We start from the raw sequence: 25,709 nt of genomic DNA on the forward strand, positions 1-25,709 counted from the left end.
CCAGCCAAAACCTGACAATGACGTGGGAAACTCCCCCAGGAAGGGCTGTCCCTGTGGGAGGAGGTGCGGGGACCGGGGCTGCGCCCTCGCTCCTGCCCCGCCCCCCCTCCCTCTGTCCCTGCACAGGCCTGGCCGCCGGGCTCGGCCCCGCCCCCATCGCGGAGTCGCTCAGCTCCGGCTCTGGCCCCGCCCACCCCGCAGGGAGGCGCATGCGCAGTTCCTTGCAGACGCGGAAGCGGCCGTGGAGGGGACGGAGGCGGTTCCCCCTGAGGAGGGGGTTTGTCTTTAAAGCTGACGCTCCCCGTCCCCCTCCCCGCAGGGAAGGCTGAGGGCGCTGCCGGCGCTGAAGTCCTTGTTGGGGTCCCCGCCCCGGAGCCTCTCTCAGCGGTGAGTCCGCGTCCCGGGAGGCTGCGCGGTGCGGGCGCCACGTGCCTTTGGGAGGAAACGGAGGCCCCGGCCCGGGGTCTCTCCGCCTGTGGCTGTGGCCACCGCCTGCCGCGCGGTTTTCCCGCTGAAAACCGTTCCCGGGGCCGCCGGTCCTCCCCGCGGGGCTGAGACTCTGGGTCAGGGGGTTCCCGCCCTTTGCGCCCCTCCCCCCGCCCAGCGCTTTCCGCCCAAAGAGCCCGGATGGCTCCCGGCCTGGGGGTCTGCACCCCCCTCCTAGGCCCCACCGCAAAGGCTTTAGCATGAAGATCTATTCTCTGTAATTTCCTGGGAAAGAGAACCGAAAACCACCTGGGAAACCTGCACGAGTACAAGTTCCTGCTTCTCCCCCTCCCGCTCCCCACAGGTCTCAGGGCTGCTGGGTCTGGTGTCTGGTACCCAGCGCCCCTGAAAACAGCTCTGGGGCAGCGTGGGAGGCCGAGGAGGGAACTAGTTAAAGATGCCGGTCAGGGCCCCCCAGGGCAGGCTTTTTTCAGGGCAGGTAAGGGGTGCTCTGTTGGGTTTGGGGTTCAGCAGAGCAGCACATGTGCTCATTCCTGTAGGAGTTTGTGGAAGTGTTTATTAGGTTTTACGCCGCCGCAAGGAAAAACCCGTGAGTCCAAACAGAGACCCGATTAAACGGGCTTTATTGGGAGCACACGGGCGGGGTTCACCAGCTCGGAGAGGGGAGCAGGGGCAAGTTTTTACGCTGGCAGAAACTGGTGGCGGTGGGGGTTGTCCGGGGTCAGGTGAAACCTGCGGTCTGTCCTGCGGTTTTGGCCATTTCCTGGAGCCCTTTGTCCGGCAGGGACTTTCCACCGGGGTGGGGCGGTTTCTGGACGTCAGTGTGGGGAGGTCAGTTTCTCACCGGCCCAAGAGAGGGGAGGGGGTCATTTCGCCCCCGGGGCAGGGTGCCAGCGGATACCGGACAGTGTTTGACACATGAAGACAGAAAAAAAACACCTCAGTGCGGTCTCCCTGTAGGAGCTCATTGTTCCTGACTCTCTCCTGTGACACAGGACAGGAGGGGGTGTCCTTTTCCTCATTTCCAGGTCCTTCTGACTGAGTGTGAGGGGAGCTGATTGACAGGCTATGGGGACGTCTCTGAAGGCACATTCTGTGACTCCTCAACATATTGTCTCCTGAGGAAACAACCCAGACCCCATCAGGACCAGGACCAAATGGCTGCTTCTCAGGTAAAAGATGTGTCCGGGGTCAGAGGCTCTGTTTGCTTTTCCTCTAACATTTGTTGATATATTTGTCTTTCCCTCAGGCCTGTGTCCCCTGTCCCCTCTGCTCCCCTGTTGCACTGTGTCCTGTGACCTACAGCTAGCTCATTCTCAGTGCTGCTTTTCCCTCTACTTTGTCATCCCTAAACCCCCTTTCCTGTCCCCGCTCTCGCTTACCCAATTCTTTCTGGGTGAAGATCTTTAGACCTTTCCAGGAGAATGTCTATGTAGGCCTTTTATTCTACCTTCATTATTTCTCGTAATGTCTGTATCACAGGTTTTTCATTTCTTTGTTTATAATTTTTTGGTTTTTTTTTTTAAATTGATTTCAGAGAGGAAGGGAGAGGAAGAGATAGTTAGAAACATCAATGAGGAGAGAGATTCATTGATAGGCTGCCTCTTACATGTCCCCAACTGGGGATCAAGTCCGCAACCCGCCCATGTGCCCTTGACAGGAATCAAACCTGGGACTTTTCAGCTCACAGCCTGGCACTCTATCCACTGAGCCATACCAGCTAGGGCTGCATTATAGTTTTTTGATAACAGAAGCTTTTAAGTATGTTTTAAAATCAGGAAGCCTGAAGCCTTTAATTTCATACATTCTTTTCTTTCTTTTTTTACTTGTTTTTATTTTATTTTATTTTTTTTTTAAATATATTTTATTGATTTTTTACAGAGAGGAAGGGAGAGGGATAGAAAGTTAGAAACATCAATGAGAGAGAAACATCGATCAGTTGCCTCCTGCACACTCCCCACTGGGGATGTGCCCGCAACCAAGGTACATGCCCTTGACCGGAATTGAACCCGGGACCCTTGAGTCCGCAGGCCAATGCTCTATCCACTGAGCCAAACCGGTTAGGGCCTTGTTTTTATTTTTTATTTTATTCTTTTTTTGGTGGCAGCGGTGGGATACGAACCCCATACATTCTTTTCTTGATTGACTTGGTTACATGGAGTCCTGTGACATTCACATTAAGAGCTTTTCTACTTCCACCAATAGTGTCAGCAGTTTCTATATTTCCCTCACTTTTTTAGTATATATTTTTGTTGATTTCAGAATGGCAAAGAGAGGGAGAGAGAGGTAGAAACATCAATGAGCAGAATCATTGATCAGCTGCCTCTTCCACACCCCTCACTGGGGATCAATTCTGAAACCTGGAGTGTGCCCTGACCAGGAATGGAACCCTGCCCTCCTGGTTCAGAGGTCAACAATCTACCTCTGAGCCTCATTGGCCCGGCTATATTTCTCTCCTTTTTCCCAGAGCCTTCTCTGCCTTCATTTTATGCAGCCTCCCCAAGGTCAGGAAGCATTCCCACCTTTAATTAATGACTCTCAACTATTCAGAACATCCCTTTTATGACAGATCCACCTGGAAAGGCAGGCATGTCTAACATCCCTTTTGGGATGGGGTCAGAGGCTCTTGTGTCTTGAAGAAGGGAAAAGCAGGTTTTAGGTTCAAGTGGCTGCAGCATCAGCTCATGATCGGGAGTAAGAAAATGCACATTTTATTGCTCAGAATAGCTCAGCAAGTTCTTAATGAAGAGTAAATAATAAATGGAAGAGACTTGCTCACTAGATTAGGGCGAAAGTTTTGGTCCTTAAATGTACTGTTAGCTTACAGAACATGAGAGGTACCTGTGGGTTGACACTTGCAAGAATTAATGTTTATTTGTGATCATTTCCACATATTTACTTATTGAGGTATTTTGGCAGTAATGTCACAGCAGTGATGACCTGACCTTCCATGTGCCTCAGTCACCTGATGATCACGTGGCAGAGATGCTCCTTTCACTGTAGAGTTAATAGTCTCCCTTTCTCAGGAACAAGGGTATAGTAGGGGTTTAATGAAAGTTGTGGAAAGACCATCACTTCACATCTGGAAATGTCCTTCTTCTTAGTTTGTGTTTGCTTTGGAAAATGAAGGACTTACTTTTATTTCCTACAGATCATCGGCTTTTTCATGGGACTTTTAAACAATCAGACCTTGATTCTTTAACTTTTCATTATATTCTATACTCACATGAGAGACATACCCTACATGATCACTTTTTGTATTTTCTAGAAAGTTTCCAAGAATGATATTATTAATGTATGTTCAGTTTCATTAAATTTCTGCAACATAACTTTCCACTAATGATGCATAAAAATTTTGAAAGAAATGTACTAGTAAGAAAAATGAGTTCCCTCAGTCTGGCGTGGATCAGTGGTGGAGGGTTTGATTCCTGGTTTAGGGCAAGTAGGTCCTGGGTACATGTGGTAGGCAGGCAACCCATGCGTCTCTGTCTCTTTCACATTGATGTCTCTCTCTCTCTCTCTCTCTCTCTCTCTCTCTCTCTCTCTCTCTCTCTTTCTTTCTTTCTCCCTTCCCCTTTCCCTTTCCCTTTTGTGCTTTTACCTTCCTGCCTCCCACTCTGCAAAACTCAATGGAAAATATCTCCGGAGGTGAGGATTTACAACCACACAAAGGAAACAGTAGGTCTAACTTGTTTTGTATCCTTATGTTTCTGTCCTTATTGGGCTTATAAAACAAAAAGGGGATCATACACAAATACATTCATGAGATTTATGAAATCACCTAACCATCTTGATTTCATACTTATGTTTGTCTCTGTGCCTAAACTGTTAACATTATTTCAGTTATTTTTTCTTTTTTTTTTTCAAGTATATTTATGGATTTCAGAAAGGAAGGGAGAGGTAGAGAAAGATAGAAACATCATTGATGAGGGAGAATCATTGAAGGGATGCCTCCTACAACGCCCCTCACTGGGGATCGAGCTAGCAATTTTGTGTGTCCTGATCGGATATCAAACCAGTGACGTCTTGGTAAATGGGTCCGGCTAAACCACTGGGTCACACCAGTTGGAACAGGCAGAATAATCTTGTTCTAAGATTACTCATAGTAAATTTCCAACTAGGATTGTGGTTCTTATCTGTCCTATTCCATGAGAACTGAATTCCATTAACAAAACCTTTTAGTTCAAAGTTCTCTATGAATTATTTACTGTTTTTTCTTGTTCTGTGTATACAGAAGTATGGCACATGATTAGGGAACATTGGCATCACAAGTAAAAAGTAAGCTTGGGACATGTGTGGAAACACAGGCCCCATCTCAGAACCTGGATCAGAATCTGTGTCTTTACAGAAGATCATTTTGCTGTGGTTTGCTTCAGCTTGAGAAGAAGTCCGTAAACTCCAACCCATCATTGCATTTCCATCTGAGAAATATATCCCACTGGCCCTGAACTATGCAAATGCAGCACTCAGAAATCCATATGCTTGTATCCATGCTTTAATTTAATTAATTTATTTTTTAATATATCTTTATTGATTTCAGAGAGGAAAGGGGGGAAGAGAGAGAGAGACCAATGGCGAGAAAGAATTTGTGGTCGGCTGCCTCCAATACACCCCCTACTTGGCATTGATCCTGCAACCTTGGCTTTTGCCCTTGACAGGAATTGAACCTTCGACTCTTGATTCTGCAGGCTCACCCTCTATCCACTGAGCCCACTGAGCCAAACTGATTACAGCCATGACTTAATTTTAAAGTTTATTTTCTTACGTAGGAAAATCTGAACCCTGATCAATGGACATGTGTCATCCTAATTTGTCAGTGTTAGAACACATATCAGAGAATGTTACTGGGGCAGAGTTATCTTATTGGATGATTCAGGATACTCCCCGAGGCCCAAACCTCTTCTCCTTATACTGTTTTCATGTTGGGTAACGTTGTGAACACTTCTAGTGACCTGTTGGTACATGTTTCTTATCTTTCAGGGACCATTGACCTTCAGGGATGTGGCCATAGATTTCTCTCAGGAGGAATGGGAATGCCTGGACCCAGCTCAGCGGAAATTGTACCTGGATGTGATGTTGGAGAACTACAGCAACCTGGCCTCCCTGGGTGAGGATGACTTCCTTTCCGAATTCCTACTCCACCTGCAGGGTTTTGTTTTCTTTATTATTTTAACATCTCTATGGCCTTCTGCTTTCTATGGTAGATTCTTGCTCTCAAGGAACAAGTTGGTCTGTAGCTGGTTTGGCCCAGTGGATAGAACAACAGCCTGCAGACTGAAAGGTTCCAGTTATGATTCTGTTCAAGGGCAAATGCCAGAGTTGTGGGCTTGCTCCCTAGAATGGGGTGTGCAGGAGGCAACTGATCAATGATTCTCTCTCATCATTAATGTTTCTCTCTCTCCTCCTGTCTTCCTCTCTAAAAAAATATATATATAAATTTTTTAAAAGGAACAAATGAGGAATTCTTTGGTTTAGAAAAACACTTTTTGATGTATGTGAATTAGGAACTCAGTGCTTGCACACATTACATTTTTTCTACACTAATGAAGGTAATATCAGAAAGTAATATTTTAGAAAATAATTTTCTAGAATATTCTAGTAGTCCACCACTGGAGGCCTGGTGCACGAAATACGTGCATGGGAAGGGTCTCTAGTCCTGCCCTCCCCACCTCCTCCTTCCCTCCCTCCACTAGTGCCCCACCACCACCTCTGCTCTCCAGCTTTGTTCTGGACCGGCCCCTGGTGGTCAGCACACATCATAGGGAGCGATGGAACTCTTGCTCTTCCAGTCGTACTCCCAAGTGGACAATTTTTATATTAGCCTTTTTTACACACACACACACACACACACACACACACACACACACTAGTGGCCCGATGCACTAAATTCGTGCACGGGTTGTGTGTCCCTCAGACTGGCCTGCAACCTCTCCAATCTGGGATCCCTCGGACATCCTCTCGCAGTCTGGGACTACTGGCTCCTAACTGCTCACCTGCCTGCCTGCCTGATCACCCCTAACCACTCTGCTGCTCTCCTGCTTGCCCCCAACTGACCCCCTCCCCCAGCCCCTGGCCTACTTGCCCCCAACTGCCCCACCCCCCGCCGGCCTGGTCGCCCCCAACTGCCTCCCCTGCTTGCCCCCAACTGCTCCCTTGCTGACCTTATCATCTCCAACTTAACCCTGCCAACCTGTTCTCCCCCATCTGCCCCCCCTTCTGGCCTGATCATCCCCAACTGCCCCTCACTTCTGGCTTGCTTGCCCTCAACTGCCCCCCCCCCCCCCCCCCCCCGTCAGCCTGCTCGTCCCCAACTATCCCCTCTGCTGGCCTGATCACCCCCAACTGCCCTCCCCACCTGGCCTGGTCGCCCCTAACTGCTTCTGCCTCAACCCCGTCACCATGAATTTGTCCGGAAGGTCTCCCGGTCTAATGAGCATATTACCCTTTTATTGGTATAGACTAGTGGCCCGTTGTACGAAATTCGTGCACGGGGCGGGGTTTCCCTCAGCCCGGCCTGCACCTTCTCCAATCTGGGACTCCTCGGGGGATGCCTGACTGCTCGCCCCCAATTGGCCCCCCTATGGTTGTTTTTTAATATATTTTATTAATTTTTTACAGAGAGGAAGGGAGAGGGATAGAGAGTTAGAAACATGGATGAGAGGGAAACATTGATCAGCTGCCTCATGCACACCCCCTAATGGGTATGTGCCTGCAACCAAGGTACATACCCTTGACCATAATCGAACCTGGGACCCTTGAGTCTGCAGGCCGACACTCTATCCACTGAGCCAAACCGGTTAGGGAAAGATCATGTTTATTTCAGGGAGTAAGGGAGAGTTAGAGAGAGATAGAAACTTCAGCTGGGCATTAATTGATTTTTTTGTATGTTCCCTGACCAGAGATCAAACCTACAACGTTGGCATACCAGTACTATGATCTAAGCAACTGGGCTACCTGGGCAGGCAGATTGGATTCTTTCATTTAGTTCTATGTTTCTAGGCTTCTATCATGTCTTTTCATGGCTTGATGTATTATATCTTTATACAAGTGAGTAAGACTTCATTGTATGTCCTTCAGTGTATTTATCCATTCACGTGTTGAGAGACCTCTTCATTACCTCCAGTTTTTGTAGACTATGAATAAGCAGCCCCTTGTAGGCTTTTGAGTAGATAAAAAGGTTAACTCTTTGGTTCAATAGTAAGGAGCCGAATTACTGGATCCCATGGCAAGTGTATATTTAGTTTTATAAAAACCTCCCACCGTTTCCCCAAGGCGCTGTAGCATTTGGCATTTTCAGCAGCAGTGATTGGAGTTCCAGTTGCTCCACCATCACAAAGGCAGTTGGTGGGGTCACTGTTCTGGATTCTGACCTGTACAATGGTGGTTTAGTGTTGCTTGCCTGTGCTGTGCTGTTTGTTCTCATTGTTTTAATGTGCATTTCCTTAGTGACGTAAGATGTGCAGGATCTTGTTATACTGATTTTCTATGTGTATATATCTTGTAGTGCTGTGCCTTAAAGGTATTTGACCCTTTTCAGACATGTTGGTTCTTTTGTCAATGTTGAGTTGAAAGGTTTCTTTGTCTGTTTTGCATAATTATCCTGTACGTGTTTACTTTTTTATTAATGTACTAATGGCCTGGCACAGATTCATGCACATTGAAAGGAAATCAATTAGAAGGGATATTTTAATATCGCCCTTTCTCTATAATAGAAGTGTCTGAGATGAAAAAATGAGTAAAATGTATATGAAAATAATATATAAATTGATTAATAAACAGTAACAACATGATATAAGAACCACAAAGACCTAATATAAAAACAACAAAACATGATGTAAAAGCAACAAAAACATGATATTAAAACAACATTGATACAAACATTGAATGAAAAAGTGATTAACCTCATTCTAATATCTCCCTGTATACCACATTAAAGAGTGAATTACCACCAAACACCTAACAGGATGGCAGTCACTTAAGAGTAAAAACACTCATTTAAGAATAAAAACACTTTGAGAGTGATTGACTAATTATCTTTGTGATGAAGTATTTACAACTTTAACTTTAACATCACATGCTCTTTGAACTCCACAGAAAGCAACATATAACTGACCATGTCCGGAAACGAATTCAGGTAGGAATATTCCTACTTCGTCTAGAGTTTGTCCTTGTGATTTATTAATAGTCATCACAAATGCTGGCATCATGGGAAACTGTCTTCGAATTAATTTAAATGGGAGGCCAGTGTCAGATGGGGACAAATATCACGCATGCACGGGTGAACATTTATTTTACAATTGCCAGTGTACCTCTTATGTACTGGATGGTCAGACGGATGTATGGTTTGTCACTTGGCCTTTTATATATATAATAGAGGCCTGGTGGACGAAATTCATGTATGGGTAGGGTCCCAAGGCCTGGCTGGCAATCAGGGCCGATCAGGCCTTCCGGGTACAGGCCGGGGCCTTCCTTTCCTGACTGCTAGGTGCCGGCTAGGGTGTTCCTTCCCTGGCTACTGGCTGAGGCCTTCCTTCCCCAGATGCCAGCTTCCAGCGGGGCCTTCCTTCATTCTGCTTCGCTTCATGGTGGTCAGCGCATGTCATAGTGAGTGATCGAACTCCCGGTCTCCCAGTAGAATTCCTGAGGGGACGCTTTTTATCCTAACCTTATATATATATAGATAGATAGATATTTTTATTGATTTCATGGATAAAGGGAGAGGGAGAGAGACATAGAAACATCAGTGCTCAGAGAGAATCATTGATCACCTGACATATGCCCTGCCCAGGAATCGAACCGTGACCTCCTGTTTCATAGGTCGACGCTCAACTGCTGAGCCATACCAGCCAGGCCATGTTTACTTTTACAAATATATTTTCTCAGCCTGTTGCTTCTTGGTTTATTTTTTTTCTCTTGAGAATGCTGTATTGTTGTTTTTTCTTTAATATTTGAGTTGGTACATAGGGAGTTTCCATTTTAATGCAATGGATTGAAATACAAATTTGGTTACATATTCGCCTTTCAAATATTTGAAGTGTATAAAATTAATGTAGCTTTATAATCAATAAAATGGAAATTATATATGCAGCCAGCTATTGTGTCTTTTCTGGAATAAACACATAGTGAGTCACGTCTTGAAGGAGATGAGCTGAGATAGAAATTTTGTCTCCTTACATGTCAAGTCAAATGAAGTCTTTTAATTTATTTTAAATGGTAGAGCATCATTATGAAAATAGTCCTTTTTTCCAGTTCGATATCTTCACTATTGCAAATAGTGCTACAATGGATATATGGGTGGGTATATCTTTGTGAATTCGAGTTCTCTGTATAAATCCCCAGAAATAGAATCGCTGTGTTACCTGGTACTTGTTTGTAAATGTTGGAAAACCCTCTGTGTTTGTTAGTGGCTACACCAAGCTATAATAGTAAAAGCATAATATGCTAATTAGGCTGGAGTCCTTCCAGACAAAGCCAGGGCTGAGAGGGAAGTCCAGGTCCCAGGTGCCAGAGGGAAGCCAGTACCGGCAGCCAGGGAAAGGAAAGCCAATTCTCGCATGAATTTTGTGCCTTGGGCCTCTAGTGTTTATAATCTTGCTGACAGTGCAAGAATGTTCTCATTTCTCCCCTGCATTAGTAATACTTGTTGTTTTTTGACTTATGGATGATTGGTATTTCATGGTGGTGTCCACTTGCATTTCTTGATGATGAATGAGTTAAACTTAAACATCGTTTAATATGTCTATTGCACATCTTTACGTCCTATTTGGGAAATGTGTACTCAGGTCCTCCACCCATTTTCAATCATATTGTTTGTCTTTTTGGTGTAAAGTTGTGTGAGTTCCTTATATATTTTGGATCTTTAGCTTTTGAGGATGTAGCTTTGCTGGGTTTTTGTTGTTGTTTTGTGGTTTCTTTTGGTATGTCAAAATTATTCTTTTGTAGTTTCATTTCTTTATTTTTGGGGTTACTATGCCTAGGAAGATATATGCAAACCCATTTTTTAAAGAGTGATAGTCAAGTTCATTGACTATACTTTTTTTCAGTGTTTTCATGCTTTCAGGTGTCATATTTTAGTTGTTAATCCATGCTGAGTTCAGTTTGGTTCCCGGCCTATGAACGAGGTCTAGTTTTAGTATTTTTGCATGTATCTGTTTCGTTTTTGTTTAACTACTTGAACAACTGAAGAATCGGTATTTACCTATTGTGTGTTCTTGCCTTCTATCTTACAGATTAGTTAACCATATAGCTTTGGACATTTTTATTTTTATTTTTTTATTTTTTTTAGCAGATTTTTTTTTATTAAGTCTTTATTGTTCAGATTATTACATTAGTTACTCTTTTTTTCCCACCATAACTCCCCTCCACCCACTTCCCACCCCACCCTCCGCCCTCACTCCCCACCCACTGTCCCCATCCATAGGTGCACGATTATTGTCTAATCTTTTCACTCACCCCCACACCCCTTTCCCCCGCCCCAAGAATAGTCAGTCCATTCCCATTCTATGTCCCTGATTCTATTACAATCACCAGTTCATACTGTTCATCAGATTATTTATTCACTTGATTTTTAGATTCACTTGTTGATAGATGTGTATTTGTTGTTCATAATTTGTATCTTTACCTTTTTCTTCTTCTTCCTCTTCTTAAAGGATACCTTTCAGCATTTCATATAATACTGGTTTGGTGGTGATGAACTCCTTTAGCTTTTTCTTATCTGTGAAGCTCTTTATCTGGCCTTCACTTCTGAATGATAGCTTTGCTGGATAAAGTAGTCTTGGTTGTAGGTTCTTGGTATTCATCACTTTGAATATTTCTTGCCACTCCCTTCTGGCCTGCATAGTTTCTGTTGAGAAATCAGCTGACAGTCGTATGGGTACTCCCTTGTAGGTAACTGATTTTCTTTCTCTTGCTGCTTTTAGGATTCTCTCTTTGTCTTTTGCTCTTGGCATTTTAATTATGATGTGTCTTGGTGTGGTCCTCTTTGGGTTCCTTTTGATTGGGGTTCTCTGCGCTTCCTGGACTTGGAAGTCTATTCCTTTCACCAGGTAGGGGAAGTTTTCTGTCATTATTTCTTCAAATAGGTTTTCAATATCTTGCTCTCTCTCATCTTCTGGCACCCCTATAATTCGGATGTTGGTACGCTTGAAGCTGTCTCAGAGGCTCCTTACACTATCTTCGTATTTTTGGATTCTTTTTTCATTTTGCTTTTCCAGTTGGGTGTTTTTTGCTTCTTCGTATTTCAAATCTTTGACTTGATTCTTGCGATCCTCTGGTCTGCTGTTGGGAGTCTGTATAATGTTCTTTATTTCAGTCAGTGTATGCTTAATTTCTAGTTGGTCCTTTATCACAACATCGGGGTCTCATTAGATTTCTTGAGGATCTCACTACATTTATCGGCAGTCTCACCAGTCTTTTCGAGGGCCTTATTAAATTTATCAGCGGCTTCTAGACAGTTCTTGAAAGACCTTAAAAGTGTGATTTTGAACTCTATATCCAACAGTTTGCTTTCCTCCAATTCTGTTGTTTGTGTCCTGTTTCTTTGTCTCGGCATTTTTTATGCTTCACTGTGTCAATAGAGTGCCTTTCTGTACTGAGTGTCCCAATTACCTGAGGTAGACACTCTTGATGCACCCCCTTGTGGGCTTTGTGCACAGTCTTGTTGTAGTTAAGCCTTGATTGTTGTAGTTATCACTGTGAGGAATTGACCACCAGGCCAATTGGCTGTGAGAATCAGCTGTGTCTGTGGTGGGAGAACTTCTGTGCTGGAGACACCCCTCTGGGGCTAGACTTGCTTCCGATGGGGCTTTGGTGCTCACTGAGTCTGCCCCCTGAGTGTGTCTTTTATGGTTCCACAGAGCTGCAAACTGGATGGTCCCACCCTGACCTCTGGGCTTCCTGGCTCCTGGATCTCTAGGGAGGTGCTAATCTAGCCTTTGCCTGAGGCTATCCAGCAAAAGTCTCCCCGCAGGGCTTGGGCGGGGCGGGTCCCACAGGATCAACAGGGCGGGGTTAGCAATTATGGCTGCTCTCAGTCTTGCCGTCAGAGGCTCTGCTTCTCAGTGTCCCAGTAATCGCTGCAAGCCCCATGGAGAGAAAGCTGCCCTAGGGTTCTGAGCGATACCCGACAGTCCCGCTTCTCCCGTATGAGTCTGGGTCCCTAGAGACTCGCCCGGAACTGGAGCTCAGAGCCTGAGACTCCCTCCCGATTGAAAACGACAACCGCCCTCAGCAGCCAGCCCGCTCCGCATGCACTCTGCACCTTAGTATTTTACTTCAGCCCTGCGCCTCCTCTGAGCCTCGGTATGCTTTTCTCTTTCCTCCTAGTTGTAGAACTTCCACTCAGCCAGTCTTCCTGTGGTTCTGGATGCTGTCCGTTCTGTCTTTTAGTTGTATTTTTGAAGTGGTTGTTTGAAGCAGCAAACTCCGGTGTTTACCTATGCCGCCATCTTGGTTTCTCCTTGGACATTTTTAAAGTTGTGTTACTTTTTTTTTTCATGTTGATTTTTAAAAGGTGTTTATATATTCTGGATATTAACTACTTATCTGATAATATGCTTTCGAGACATTTTTTCCCATTTCACAGCTTGTATTTTTAACACACTGACCATTTGCTTTAATGTGAATAATACTTTTATACAGGGTATAATGCATTTTGACTGTTTTGTTTTGCTTAGCTTTCCTTTTGGTGTTAAAATAAAAAATCAAATGTCATAAAAACTTTTCTATACGCCTAGACAGATTGGCTCAGTGGATAGACCAGGGGTCCTCAAACTACGGCCCGCTGGCCACATGCAAATACAAATATTGTATTTGTTCCCGTTTTGTTTTTTTACTTCAAAATAAGATATGTGCAGTGTGCATAGGAATTTGTTCATAGTTATTTTTTAAACTATAGTCCAGCCCTCCAACGGTGTGAGGGACAGTGAACTGGCTCCCTGTTTAAAAAGTTTGAGGACCCATAGGATAGACTGTCGACCTGCATACTGAATGTTCCTGGGTTCGATTCTGATCAAGGGCACATGAGCAGGTTGCAGGCTCCCATCCCCAGTAGGGGCCATGCAGGAGGCAGCCAACCAATGAATCTCTCCTAATGTTTCTATCTCTCTCTCCGTCTCTCTTCCTCTCTGAAATCAATAAAAATATATTAAAAATAAAACAAAAATTTGTCTATAACTTTTAATAGATTGAGTTATTATTAGCTTTATGTTTCATTCTTTTATCCATTTTGGTTTAGTCCAACTTCACTTTTTCTTTTACACGTAGACATCTTGGTATCTCAACCCTATTCGTATATGTGAGAGTATCCTTTATTTCTTTTGTGCTATAAGCACCCTGTAGAAGATTATTTTACCTCATGCATGGGAAGTTGTAAGTGGGCTCTTTATCCTACAGTGCTGCTTTTTTGTAGTTGTTGTTAATCCTCACATGGGGACATTCTTTCCATTGCTTTTCAGAGAGAGTGGAAGGTGGGGAGCAAGGAGCGGAGGAAGAGAGGAAACATTGATGTGAGAGACACATCGACTGCCCCCTTTTGCATGTGCCTCAACCCAGGTGGGGTGGGAATTTGCAAGTGAGCTATGTGCCCTTTAAGGGGAATTGAACCTGCAACCCTTAAGTGCACATGATGATGCTCATGTCGTGACAGGTTATACTGTTAGCATTCCAATTTAACGTCGTTGCATGTGTAGTTCATTTATTGAGTTCTTCTTTAATTACAGCCAGCTCTGTATATTCTATTTCTATTGATTTTAGAGGAAGAGAGTAGCAGAGAGAGAGAGAGAGAGAGAAAGAGATATTTATTTCCCCACTTATTTATGCATTCATTGGTGACTTTTTAAATGTGCCCTGAGCAAGGATCAAAGCTGCAATGTTTTGGTATCAAGATCACACTCTAAAGAACTGACCTACTTGGGCAAGGTGAGAATATTTTTTTCTTGTGATATTGGCACTTTTGTTGAATGTTTAGGTCACTTTGGGTACTAATGACTGCTGATACTCTTAGCATTTCAAAGTAGGATCCCAGCACTGTTTTATACTGACAGCATACAAATCGTGCACCTTCTTAGGAAGTAAACTGTTAATATTTCATTTATAATTATGCTGTTATTCATATAAATATATACTTAATTTGCTATTTTGTATTAATTTATGTTACCTTACAGGAACACAGCTAACTTCGTTGGGTGGTTTTATATACCATGTTTTGAGCAATTAATTATATATATCTACATTTTTAGAAATGTGGAGTCTGTGATTTGCAATATAGAATTCTGTCATCTATTAGCAGAGGTCATTTTATTTACTTTGTATTTTTACCATGACCATGGGAACTACTTAAAATATCTTAAGCTGCCGAAACCGGTTTGGCTCAGTGGATAGAGCGTCGGCCTGCGGACTGAAAGGTCCCAGTTTCGAATCCGGTCAAGGGCATGTACCTTGGTTGCGGGCACATCCCTAGTAGGAGATGTGCAGGAGGCAGCTGATCGATGTTTCTCTCTCATCGATGTTTCTAACTCTCTCTCTCCCTTCCTCTCTGTAAAAAATCAATAAAATATATTTTTAAAAAATATCTTAAGCTTATAAAAATGTAACTTAAACTCCTAGTTCCAGTTGCATACAAAAGCTCTTCTAATTGCCATTTCTTTTTTTTTTTTTAATATATTTTATTGATTTTTTACAGAGAGGAAAGGAGAGGGATAGAGAGTTAGAAACATCGATGAGAGAGAAGCATTGATCAGCTGCCTCCTGCACATCCCCTACTGGGGATGTGCCCACAACCAAGGTACATGCCATTGATTGGAATCGAACCTGGGACCCTTTAGTCCCCAGGCCAATGCTCTATCCAGTGAGCCAAACCAGCCAGGGCATAATTGCCATTTCTATCCATGTACCCATATAAGTTGATATCACATCATCTTTAACTAGAGGCCAAGTGCACAAAATTCATGGACTGGTTGGGTCCCTAGCAGCTGCTGGCCACCAGCTGGGTCCTCCCTTCCCCGGCTTTCATTTCGCACCAACCCTGGTAATCAGCACATGTCATAGCAAGCAAAGGAACTCCTGGTTGGTAGAACTCCCAAGGGGAAACTGCAAATTAGGCTTTTATATATATATACGAGAGGTCTGGTGCATGAGATTTGTTCATGGTGAGGGTTCCCTTCAGCCCAGCCTGCACCCTTTCCAATCCAGGACCCCTCGGGGGATGTCCAACTCACAATCCTAGACCACTGGCTCCTAATTGCTCACCTGCCTGCCTACCTGGTCACCCCTAACTGCCCCCCTCCCTGCCAACCTGATCACCCCTCACTGCCTCTGCGTGCCAACCTGATCGCCCCGAACTGCCCCCCCCTGCCGACCTGGTTGCTCCTAACTGCCCCCCGCTGCTGGCCAGGTTGCCCCCCGCTGCTGGCCAGGTTGCCCCCCCCGCTGCTGGCCAGGTTGCCCCCAACTGTCCCTTCCTGCCGGCCTGGTTGCTTGTCACTGATCCCCCTTCCGGCATTGTCACCCTTTACTGCCCTCCCCCCTGCCAGCCTGGTCACCCCCAACTGCCCCCCCTCTGCCAGCTTGGTTGCCACTAACTGCCCCTCGCCCCTCACAGTCCCCCCACCAGCCTGGTCGTCCCACACAGCCTACCTGTTCAGTCGTTGGGTCGTCCCTCACTAACCCCCTGCCAGCCTGGTTGTAGGCAGCTATCTTATGAGGGTGTGAGGGTCATATTTGCATATGACTTCTTTGTCATATACGGTATATAGATGTTGTGTGTCTTATTGCAGAGACTTAAGATTTTATTCCTTTTATATATTTTTTATTTTTAAAAAATATATATTTTATTGCTTTTTTACAGAGAGGAAGGGAGAGGGATAGAGAGAAACATCGATGAGAGAGAAGCATCGATTAGCTGCCTCCCGCACACCCACTACTGGGGATGTGCCTGCAACTAAGGTACATGCCCTTGACCGGAATCGAACCTGGGACCCTTCAGTCTCCAGGCCAACGCTCTAGCCAGTGAGTCAAACCGGCTAGGGCTAAAAAATACATTTTTATTTCAGAGAAGGATATGGAGAGGGAGAGAGAATCATCCAAGATGAGAATCATTGATCATCCACCCCTCCCTGGGAAATGAGCCCACAACACTGGCATGTGCCCTGACCGGGAATCAAACTGTGACCTCCTGGTTCATAGGTAGACCCTTAACCACTGAGCCATGCCACTCAGACTATTCCTTTTATTTTCTAAAGTTCAACATAAGAAAACAAAGTGATAATCTGTTTCTTTATTAGAACACCACAAATTTTGATATTTCTGTATAGTTTTCCATAGACAAGGCATCTTGATATATTCACTAGAGGCCCAGCGCGTGAAATCGTGTGAGACGCAGAGTCCCACCACCGCTGCTGGGTACCCAGAGTCCCTCCCGGCACCGCTGCAGGTCCCATCAATGGACCTCCTGGTGACTGGTCATTTGGTCGTTCTGGCGTTACAGCCACTGGCCTTTTATAATATTGATATGTTAGTGTTGTGTAGAATATTTAAATTACCTCCAGAGGTATATATATTTAGGATTATTTATAGGTCAGATCTAATATTGAGAAGGTCTAATAATTAGAGAGTTTTGGAGCTGGAAAAGTTTTTTCCTCTCCATTGTTAATTTGTTTTGTCAGTATTCTTGTTGGATGGTTTCTGTTCATTTATCAGTTCATTGTTTTATTTCATGCCCTTTTTTCCCTCCGATAGTATTATTCTTAGAAACCCTTCAGTGATCTTAGAAGGCTGTCCTTTCCATGAAAAGCTGTTTTTTTATGTGCTTTTAGAATAATATTCTGGAATTCTTGATATTTTCATTGTATTTTTTTCTTATCTGTTCTCATGTTTATATTCACTCTACTTAGAATTCAGTAAGCTTCTTGCATTTGTATGTCTCTTTCTCCAGTTGTCAGGATCTTAAACGATTAATTTTTTATATAAGCTACTTTATCCTTTTCACTATCCTGTCCTTATGGGGTCCTCCTGGAGTTTGATTTGTTAGTGTCTTAGGAGTTTCTTATATTCTCCATATTTCCACATATTTACCGGCTTCTCGGAATCAAAATTTTAATGATTTATGTACAAATTCTTTGATTATTTAATTATTATTTTTTAAATGAATTGATTACAGAGAGGAAGGGAAAGGGAGAGAGAGAGATAGAAACATCAATGAAGAAAGAATCATTGATTGGCTGCCTCCAGCATGATTGGATATGGAGCCTTCAACCCAGGCTTGTGCCCTGACGTGGAACCAAACTGACCACCTCGTTCATAGATTGAAGCTCAATAACGAGCCACAGCTTCCAGGCAAATTCTTTCTTTTCTCTCTCTTCTTTAAAAAAAAATTTTTTTTCTTTATTGTTGAGATTATTACAGATGTCCATTTTTTTTCCCTCCCCCATAGCTCCCCTCCACCCGTTTCCGACCCCACCCCTGGCCCTTGCAACCCTATTGTACATGTCCATAGATACTGCATACATGCATATAAAATATTTGTCTAAATTCATCCTGCACCCCCCACACCCCCTTCCCTCTGAGAATCCTCAGTTTATGCCATTTCCATGCCCCTGATTCTATTACATTCACCAGTTTATTCTGTTTATCAGATTTTTTATTCATTTCATTTTTAGATTCACTTGTTGATAGATATGTATTCACTTTTTTCATAATTTTTTATCTTTACCTTTTTCTTCTCCTTCCTCTTCTTAAAGAATACCCTTCGGTATTTCATATAAGATGGTGTGGTGGTAATGCACTCCTTTAGCTTTTTCTTGTCTATGAAGCTCTTTATCTGACCTTCAATTCTGAATGATAGCTTTGCTGGATAAAGGAATCTTGGTTGTAGGTTCTTGTTATTCATCACTTTGAATATTTCTTGCTACTCCCTTCTGGCCTGCATAGTTTCTGTTAAAAATCAGCTAACAGTCATACGGGTATACCCTTGTAGGGAACTAACTGTTTTCCTCTTGCTGCTTTTAAGATTCTCTCTTTGTCTCTTGCCCCTGGCATTTTACTTATGATGTGTCTTGGTGTGTCCTCTTTGGATTCCTTTTGTTTGGGGTTCTCTGCGCTTCCAGGCCTTTCATATGCAAAAGACACTGAGCAAAGTGTGGGTGTGGTAGTAAATTGGGTAGGGTGGGGTCTCAGGGAATCTCCAGGGCGGAGCAAACAGCAATGGCTGCTAATCAGCCCTGTACCAGGGAGATCCCAGTAAAGGAACCATGACCACTGCGAGCACCTCTGTCTGAAAGAAAGCTGCCTCTGTGTTCATGCCCCAATGCCAGACCATCCAGTTTCTTCCGGTATATATGTATATGTGTCCCCCCGAGTCTCACACGGCACTGGAGCTCAGAGCAAGCAGAAATTTGTATCTCCCTCCCAATTAAAATAGTGACACACCTGGGTGCCAGCCCATGCCACGCCTCCGCACCTCCTACCAGTCTCAATGTGCTGTCTTCTTTACCTCTCTAGCCAGCTTTCTGGCCATTCTGGACGATAATTGTTCTGTATTTTAGTTGTAATTTTGATGTGGCCGTGGGAGGCAGCAGGTTACAGGTGTTTACCTATTCCGCCATCTTGGTGCCTCTCTCCCAGGCAAATTCTTTGATGTTTAAGTTGAAGATGTCTTTCATTAATGATTCTACTTTATTTTTTAATTTGTGTATTCTGTTTTTCAATTTCCCCTTTCACGGTGGTGTTTTTAAAATACTTTCTCATTGTATTTTCATTTTGGTTCTATAATATTTTGGTGATATTATGTAGTTGCCTTTTTTATTCTCCTTTTCGGCTTTAAGATATTTAGTTCCATTTCTTTTTTTACAATATATTTTTTATTGATTTCTGAAACAAAGCGAGCGGGAGAGAGATGGAAACATGAGATGGAAACATGAATGATGAGAGAGAATCATTGATCAGCTGCATCCTGCGTATCCCTCCTGTGGGTATCAAGCCTTTAACCCAGGCATGTATGTACCCTTGACTGGATTTGAACCAGGGACCCTTCAGCCCACAGGCCGACACTCTATCCACTGCGCCAAACTTATTCAAGTAATTAATATCTTTCTATTGATGTAGTTCCAATTTGTTTATCTGATGGTACACTTTTTCTGATTCTAAGCATGACTTGGTATGTTTTGTTGAGATTCCGGAATTGTAAACAACCAGGCTTTTGAACATCCTTTCTATAGGAGGAAAGAAATAATAACCATCTGTGGCACACATTCTACTTTCATTGAACACTGTTTTGAGTTCCTGTATTCTTCGTTCTGTTGTCTGTTTAATTTCACAGTTGAAATGTTCTCTGTGTCTTTCTGAGACCCATGGTATCTTTTCAGGCTTGATACACATCTTCAATACTGCAGTCTTTGTGGTGCTCGAACAATTTATCATTGTTTCTTTGTAGCAGCCACTACAGGGCATTCACTGTGTACTGCCATTCCATTCGCACTCTGTGTCATGCACAACAGACACGTGTTCTTGAAGATGCTTCAAAACAGTGAGATCATTGAACACGCACTTCCCTCATTTCTATCTCCAGCAAAGAAACTGGGAATTGGAAGTGTTGTTATAATATTGCCATTGTGTGACAGGGGGTTTGAGCAGGTATCATTGGCAGATGTTAGCAACTGTTTGCCCCTATTTGATGTGAGTTTTCTTCCTTGTACCTATCTTGGGCTTTCTTTGAATTCTTCACTGGCTCTTAGAGTACTCCAAAATGTCATTTGGTCAATACTTGCTGTGCACTTACCTGATTGTCAAAACTGAAAATTTGTTTTCTTTCAGCTATTCCATGTAAAGATAACCAAGCCTTTATGCCAAAGCCCGGAATACAGGATTTATTCCCTGAAATAATACTGGTAAGATATAAAAGGTGTCGCTTTGAAAATGTACATTTAATGAAAGCCTTGGAATTTGAGGAAGAGTGTGATGAGAAGAGAGGATATTAATATAAACAGAACAAATCTGGAACAGTTATAATAAATTTCTTGTTACTTGAGCATGTCAGGTGTACTTTGGATTTGGAAAACCTCCCTTACTAAAGTCAGTTATATTGGCAGATAAGTGTGTTTCTGCACGTGAAGGTTGAAAACAACTTTTTGCTGTTACCCAATCTTGGAAAGGAAATCTAGAAAAACTAGTAACTCATGTAGTCTCTAGAGTAAATAATCATTTGAATTGTTAAAAAGGTAGGATGGGATTAAACTTTCACTCAATCATTTCTAAAATGTATAAATTTATAATGTATCTATTTTATAAAATGTGCTCAATTTGGCAATCTTCTATGATTTTTTTTATGAAAAATGTATTTTTATTGATTTCAGAGAGTAAGGAACAGGAAGAGAGAGAGGAAAACATCAGTGATGAGAGAGAATCATTCATTGGCTGTGTAGCTGGACAAGTGGAATAAGAAGTTAACTAGAAGAGGACGTTCTGCAGAGAAAAGGCGGGGGCCTGCAAGCAGGCCACGTCAGAACAAAGTCTTGCACGCAAGACTTATTGTTCAGAGGCAGAATTTCCTTGAGGTGATAAATAGTCCATGAGGGCATGGAAAGCCAGAGAGGGTACACTGCTGCAGATGGAAAGGGTCTTTGTATAACATAGGAAATTAATAGTGTAATGTATAACTTAGCTCTGATGATCTCCAAAGCATGCCTGTTAGTCATTGTCACTTGCTGTACTCCATTTTTATTTGCTGTACTCCCTAAATAAAAGCCATGAGAGCTTTGGGGGCTTCGCTATTCGCCTGAGCGAGCGGTAGCCCTCTGCGTCTCTAAACTTAATTCTGCACGCTAAGGTCATCTCAGCTTCACCGTTCACAAAGAACATCAACAGGCTGCCTCCTGTATGCCTCCCACTGGGGATCGATCCCCCAGCTGGGCCATGTGCCCATCCTGGGAATGGAGCTGTGATCTTCTTGTTTATATTTTGAAGCTCAACCACTAAGCCATGCTGGCTGGGCATTTGGCAATCTTTGAAATAAGGAGTCATTCTTCTTTCTCTAATAATTAAGGTGTTGTATTTATATTTTATCTATCATCCTATATAATAAAAGCCTAACATGCAAAGTGTTTGGTTGTCTGGTTATCTGTTTAACCAATCAAAACATAATATGCTAATGATATGTTAAGCCCACTCAACTCGCTATGATATCCACTGACCACCAGGGGACAGATGCTCCAACCGGTAGGTTAGCTTGCTGCTGGGGTCTGGCTGATCGGGACTGAGCAAGATGGGCTGAAAAGGCCCTGGCGCCTTCCCGCAGTCCCTCCCTGGCTGGCCAAACTCTCGAATCCCTTCACGCCCCCAATCATGCCCCAGTGGTACATGATGCACCATTGGGGTCCCTCTACCTGGCCTGCACCATCTCACAATCCAGGACCTCTGAGGGGATTTCAGAGAGTTGGTTTCAGCCCGATGCTGCAAAACATGGGAGGTGCCCCCTGGTGGTCAGTGTACTCCCACAGGATTTGCATTGCTCAGCCAGAAGCTGAGCTCACAGCTGGTGAGTGCAGCTCCGGTGGCAGGAGCTTCTCGCACCTCTGTGGTTGCACTAAGGATGTCCAACTGTGGGCTTAGGCCTGCTCCCTGGGAGGAGCGGGCCTATGTCGACAGTAGGACATCTCCCAAGGGCTCCCGGACAGCAAGAGGGTGCAAGCTGGGCTCAGGGATCCCCCCTGAGCGCACGATGTTTATGCACCATGCCTTCAGTTTTAATATATTAGGAAAACTTTAATGAGTATCACAAAATGGTTCTTATGGATCTAGTGTACATGTTTAATGTGATTCTAACTCACTAAAGGTCTTTCTGTCTCCCATTATCACCAGAATACACAAAATGGAGATAGCAGTTATCAGTGGATTGAACATTGGAACAAATTTAAGCAAGAGTCATGTCTTAATCATCGGACAAGTGAGCTTACAGTGCACCATCGTAAAAGTGGAAATGTCTTTGACCAAATGTCCTCTCACAATATATGTCAGGTTATTCCTATTGTGGAGAAGACACACCAAGTAAGTCAATGTGTCCACACTTTTCAGCAGTCTTCAAATTACAGTGGACAAGAGAATATTCATCCTGGGGAGGAGGCTAACAAATGGAATCCTTGTGATAGAATCTCCAGTCAAATATACAATATAAATGGACAGGAAATCCATAGTGGAGAAAAATCTTATAAATGTAAAGATTCTGGAAAAACATCTAATTGGCCTTCAGGTTGTACTCTAAATCAGAGAATTCGTACTGGAGAGAAGCCTTACAAATGTAAAGCATGTGGCAAAGCCTTTAAATGTCATTCATCTCTTATTGTACATAAGGGGAGAATTCATGCTACTGCAAAATTTTACAAACTCAGGGAAAATGGAAAAGGCTTTAGTCAGTCCTCAAGACATACTCAACATCAAAGAAATCATAGGGAAAAAAAGACTTATAACTGTTCAGAATGTGACAAAGCCTTTAGTCTACCCTCAACCCTTATTCTTCATCAGAGAATTCACACTGGAGAGAAACCTTATAAATGTAGAGAATGTGGTAAAGTATTCCCCTATGCCTCAAACATGATTCGACATTGGAAAGTTCATACTGGAGAGAAACCTTACAAATGTAGTGAATGTTTCAAAGCCTTTAGTGAGTCCTCCTCCCTTAATCGTCATCAGCATATTCATACTGGAGAGAAGCCTTATAAATGTACAGAATGTGGCAAAGCGTTCATTGAGTCTGCGAAACTTAAACGACATCAGACAGTTCATACTGGAGAGAAGCCATATCAATGTAGAGAATGTGACAAAGCCTTTTGCCGTCCCTCAACCCTTACTATTCATCAGAGAATTCACACTGGAGACAAACCTTATGAATGTAGAGAATGTGGCAAATCCTTTATGAGCCATGCAGGTCTTACTAATCATCAAGGTGTTCATACTGAAGATAAGCTTTATAAATGTAAAGAATGTGGTAGAGCATTCCTCCTTGCCTCAAACATGATTCGACATCAGAAAGTTCATACTGGAGAGAAACCTTACAAATGTAGAGAATGTGGCAAAGCCTTTAGCGAGTCCTCCTCTCTTCATAGACATCAGACAGTTCATACTGGTGAGAAGCTTTACAAATGCAGAGAATGTGGCAAAGCCTTTGGGCACTCCTCATCACTTCGTTATCATCAGAGAGTTCATACTGGAGAGAGGCCTTACAAATGTAGAGAATGCGGCAAAGCTTTTAAGAAATCCCAAACTCTTACTGACCATCAGAAAACTCATACTGGAGAGAAGCTTCATGAATGTAGAGAATGTGGCAAAGGCTTTAGACAGACCTCAACCCTTACTGAACATCAGAGAATTCATACTGGAGAGAAACCTTATAAATGTACAGAATGTGGCAAAGCCTTTACCCGGTCCTCACATCTTACTTTGCATCAGAGAGTTCATACTGGAGAGAAGCCGTATAAATGTAGAGAATGTGGCAAAGGATTCAGTGCAGCACAATCTCTTAATTGTCATCAGAGTGTTCATACCGGGGAGAAGCCTTATAAATGTAGAGAATGTGGCAAAGGATACAGTACGGCAAAAACTCTTAATTACCATCAGAGATTTCATACCGGGGAGATGTCTTATAATTGTAATGAATGTGGCAAAGCGTTTAGGCATTCCTCAAACTTGTCTAGGCATAAGAGATTTCATACTAGAGAGAAGCCTTTTAAATGTAATGAATGTGGCAAAGCCTATGCCTATTCCTCATCCCTTTATCGTCATCATAGTGTTCATAGTGGAGAGAAACCTTATATGTGTAATGAATGCGGCAAAGGCTTCAGTGAGTCCTCTAATTTTACACGCCATCAAAGAGTTCATAGTGGTGAGAAGCCTTACAAATGCAATCAATGTGGCAAAGCCTTTAGCCGTTCCTCAAACCTTACTAATCATCAGAGAGTTCATGCTAGAGAGTAACTGTGCTAGGGTGAGGGACTGCGGCATGGAAGGGTTACAGAGTGTTACAGAATGTGCTAAGGGGAGGAAATGAGACATGAGAAATTGAATGTGCTCGGAGGGAGGGGGATGTAGGAGGAAGAATTGTGTTGCCAGGACATGAAGAAGGATTGTGTATGTGCTGGGAGGAGGGACTGACGTATGGAGGGGGGTTGCAGGGTTAGGAACCATGGAAGAAAAATTGCTAGATTGTCTTAGACCAGTCAGGTGTGACTCTGTTTACCACCACCCCCTTTTGTGCTTATGAACTTTCTGTGAACTTCTAAGGTAACACTGTTTTGCTATAAAGGATCATACTGCACCCTTGGTCTCTGCCACATGCTGCGAGGCTTCCCAGAGGTCGAAGTTACGGGCTGTGGTCAGCTGGCCAGCTTAATAAAAGGCTTTCAAATTTAAATTCTGAGTCGGTGGTCTATCTCGTTGAGCCAACCCATAACAGTAACTTTACAAATGTAGATAATGTAGTAAAGTGTTCAGTGCATTATCAACCCTAAGTTATCATCAGAGGTCATACTGGAGAAAAGTCCTATGAAAGAAGACAATGTGGCAAAGCTGCAGGCATTCCTCAGGCCTTCCTGACTATCAAATAACCCATACTGGAGAGAATCTTCATGAATGTAGAGACTGTGGCCACGCCTTTTGCCAGTCCTCACACTTTACTAAGCATCAGAGAATTCACACTAGAGAGAAGGCTTATAAATGTAGAGAATGTGGCAAAGTCTACAGGCATTCCTCAGCCTTTATTTACCATCACAGAGTTCATACTGGAGAGAAGCCTAATATGTGCGGGAAATGTGGCAAATCCTTTGGCAACACCTCATACCTCTCAGCACATTAGAGAGTCCATAGTGGAGAGAAGTATTAAAGATGCAAGGAGTGTCATAAATCCTGTACCAGCAGTTAGTACTTACTGAGCTCACAGAATTCTAAATGGGAAGAAGCCTCCTGAATGTGAAAAATGGGTTTTCTAACCCATTAAAAGGCACACTTTTATTATTGTACATGAGACACTTCATACTGAAGAGAGAACTTGGAAATGTAGAGCATGTGCAAGAACCTGTACCCACAGCTCAAAATTTAGTGAATAACATGTTTATAGTGGAGGAAAGCTTTACACTATAGAAAATGTGAGAAATTACTAACTGGCATTCCTCAGTGGTTTAGCTTCGACGTATGAAACACAAGGTCAGTGCAATTCCCTGTCTGGCATAAGCCCTGGTTGGAGACTCAATCTTCACTGTGGGGCATGCAGGAGCTAGCTGATC

At 43.3% G+C, this 25,709-nt stretch overlaps 1 protein-coding gene across 10 annotated transcripts; it reads left to right on the forward strand.

The window, feature by feature from the left end:
- Window positions 1-242: 242 nt before the first annotated feature.
- Window positions 243-24,825, forward strand: LOC139000035 (zinc finger protein 420-like). 10 transcript variants are annotated; one of them, XM_070402297.1, is made up of 5 exons: window positions 243-387; window positions 1,443-1,619; window positions 5,428-5,554; window positions 20,254-20,327; window positions 22,297-24,825. In XM_070402297.1, the coding sequence occupies exons 2-5, from the start codon at window positions 1,605-1,607 to the stop codon at window positions 24,403-24,405; spliced, it is 2,325 nt and encodes a 774-aa protein (XP_070258398.1). In that variant the 5' UTR covers window positions 243-387; window positions 1,443-1,604; the 3' UTR covers window positions 24,406-24,825. The 10 variants fall into 10 exon arrangements, with proteins under 10 accessions (XP_070258398.1, XP_070258399.1, XP_070258403.1 ...); XM_070402298.1 differs by having other exon boundaries at window positions 1,476-1,619; XM_070402302.1 differs by having other exon boundaries at window positions 22,271-22,585.
- The last annotated feature ends 884 nt before the right edge of the window (window positions 24,826-25,709 follow it).

Source organism: Myotis yumanensis, unplaced genomic scaffold, assembly GCF_028538775.1.
Source record: "Myotis yumanensis isolate MYYU_CA2020_CCGP unplaced genomic scaffold, mMyoYum1.0.hap1 SCAF_23, whole genome shotgun sequence".
NCBI lineage: Eukaryota > Metazoa > Chordata > Mammalia > Chiroptera > Vespertilionidae > Myotis > Myotis yumanensis.

Coding starts and splice junctions, on each gene's coding strand:
- LOC139000035 (XM_070402297.1), top strand. Junction 5,555..20,253: donor CAGCAACCTGGCCTCCCTGG/GTGAGGATGACT, acceptor GTTTTCTTTCAG/CTATTCCATGTAAAGATAAC. Junction 20,328..22,296: donor TATTCCCTGAAATAATACTG/GTAAGATATAAA, acceptor CATTATCACCAG/AATACACAAAATGGAGATAG.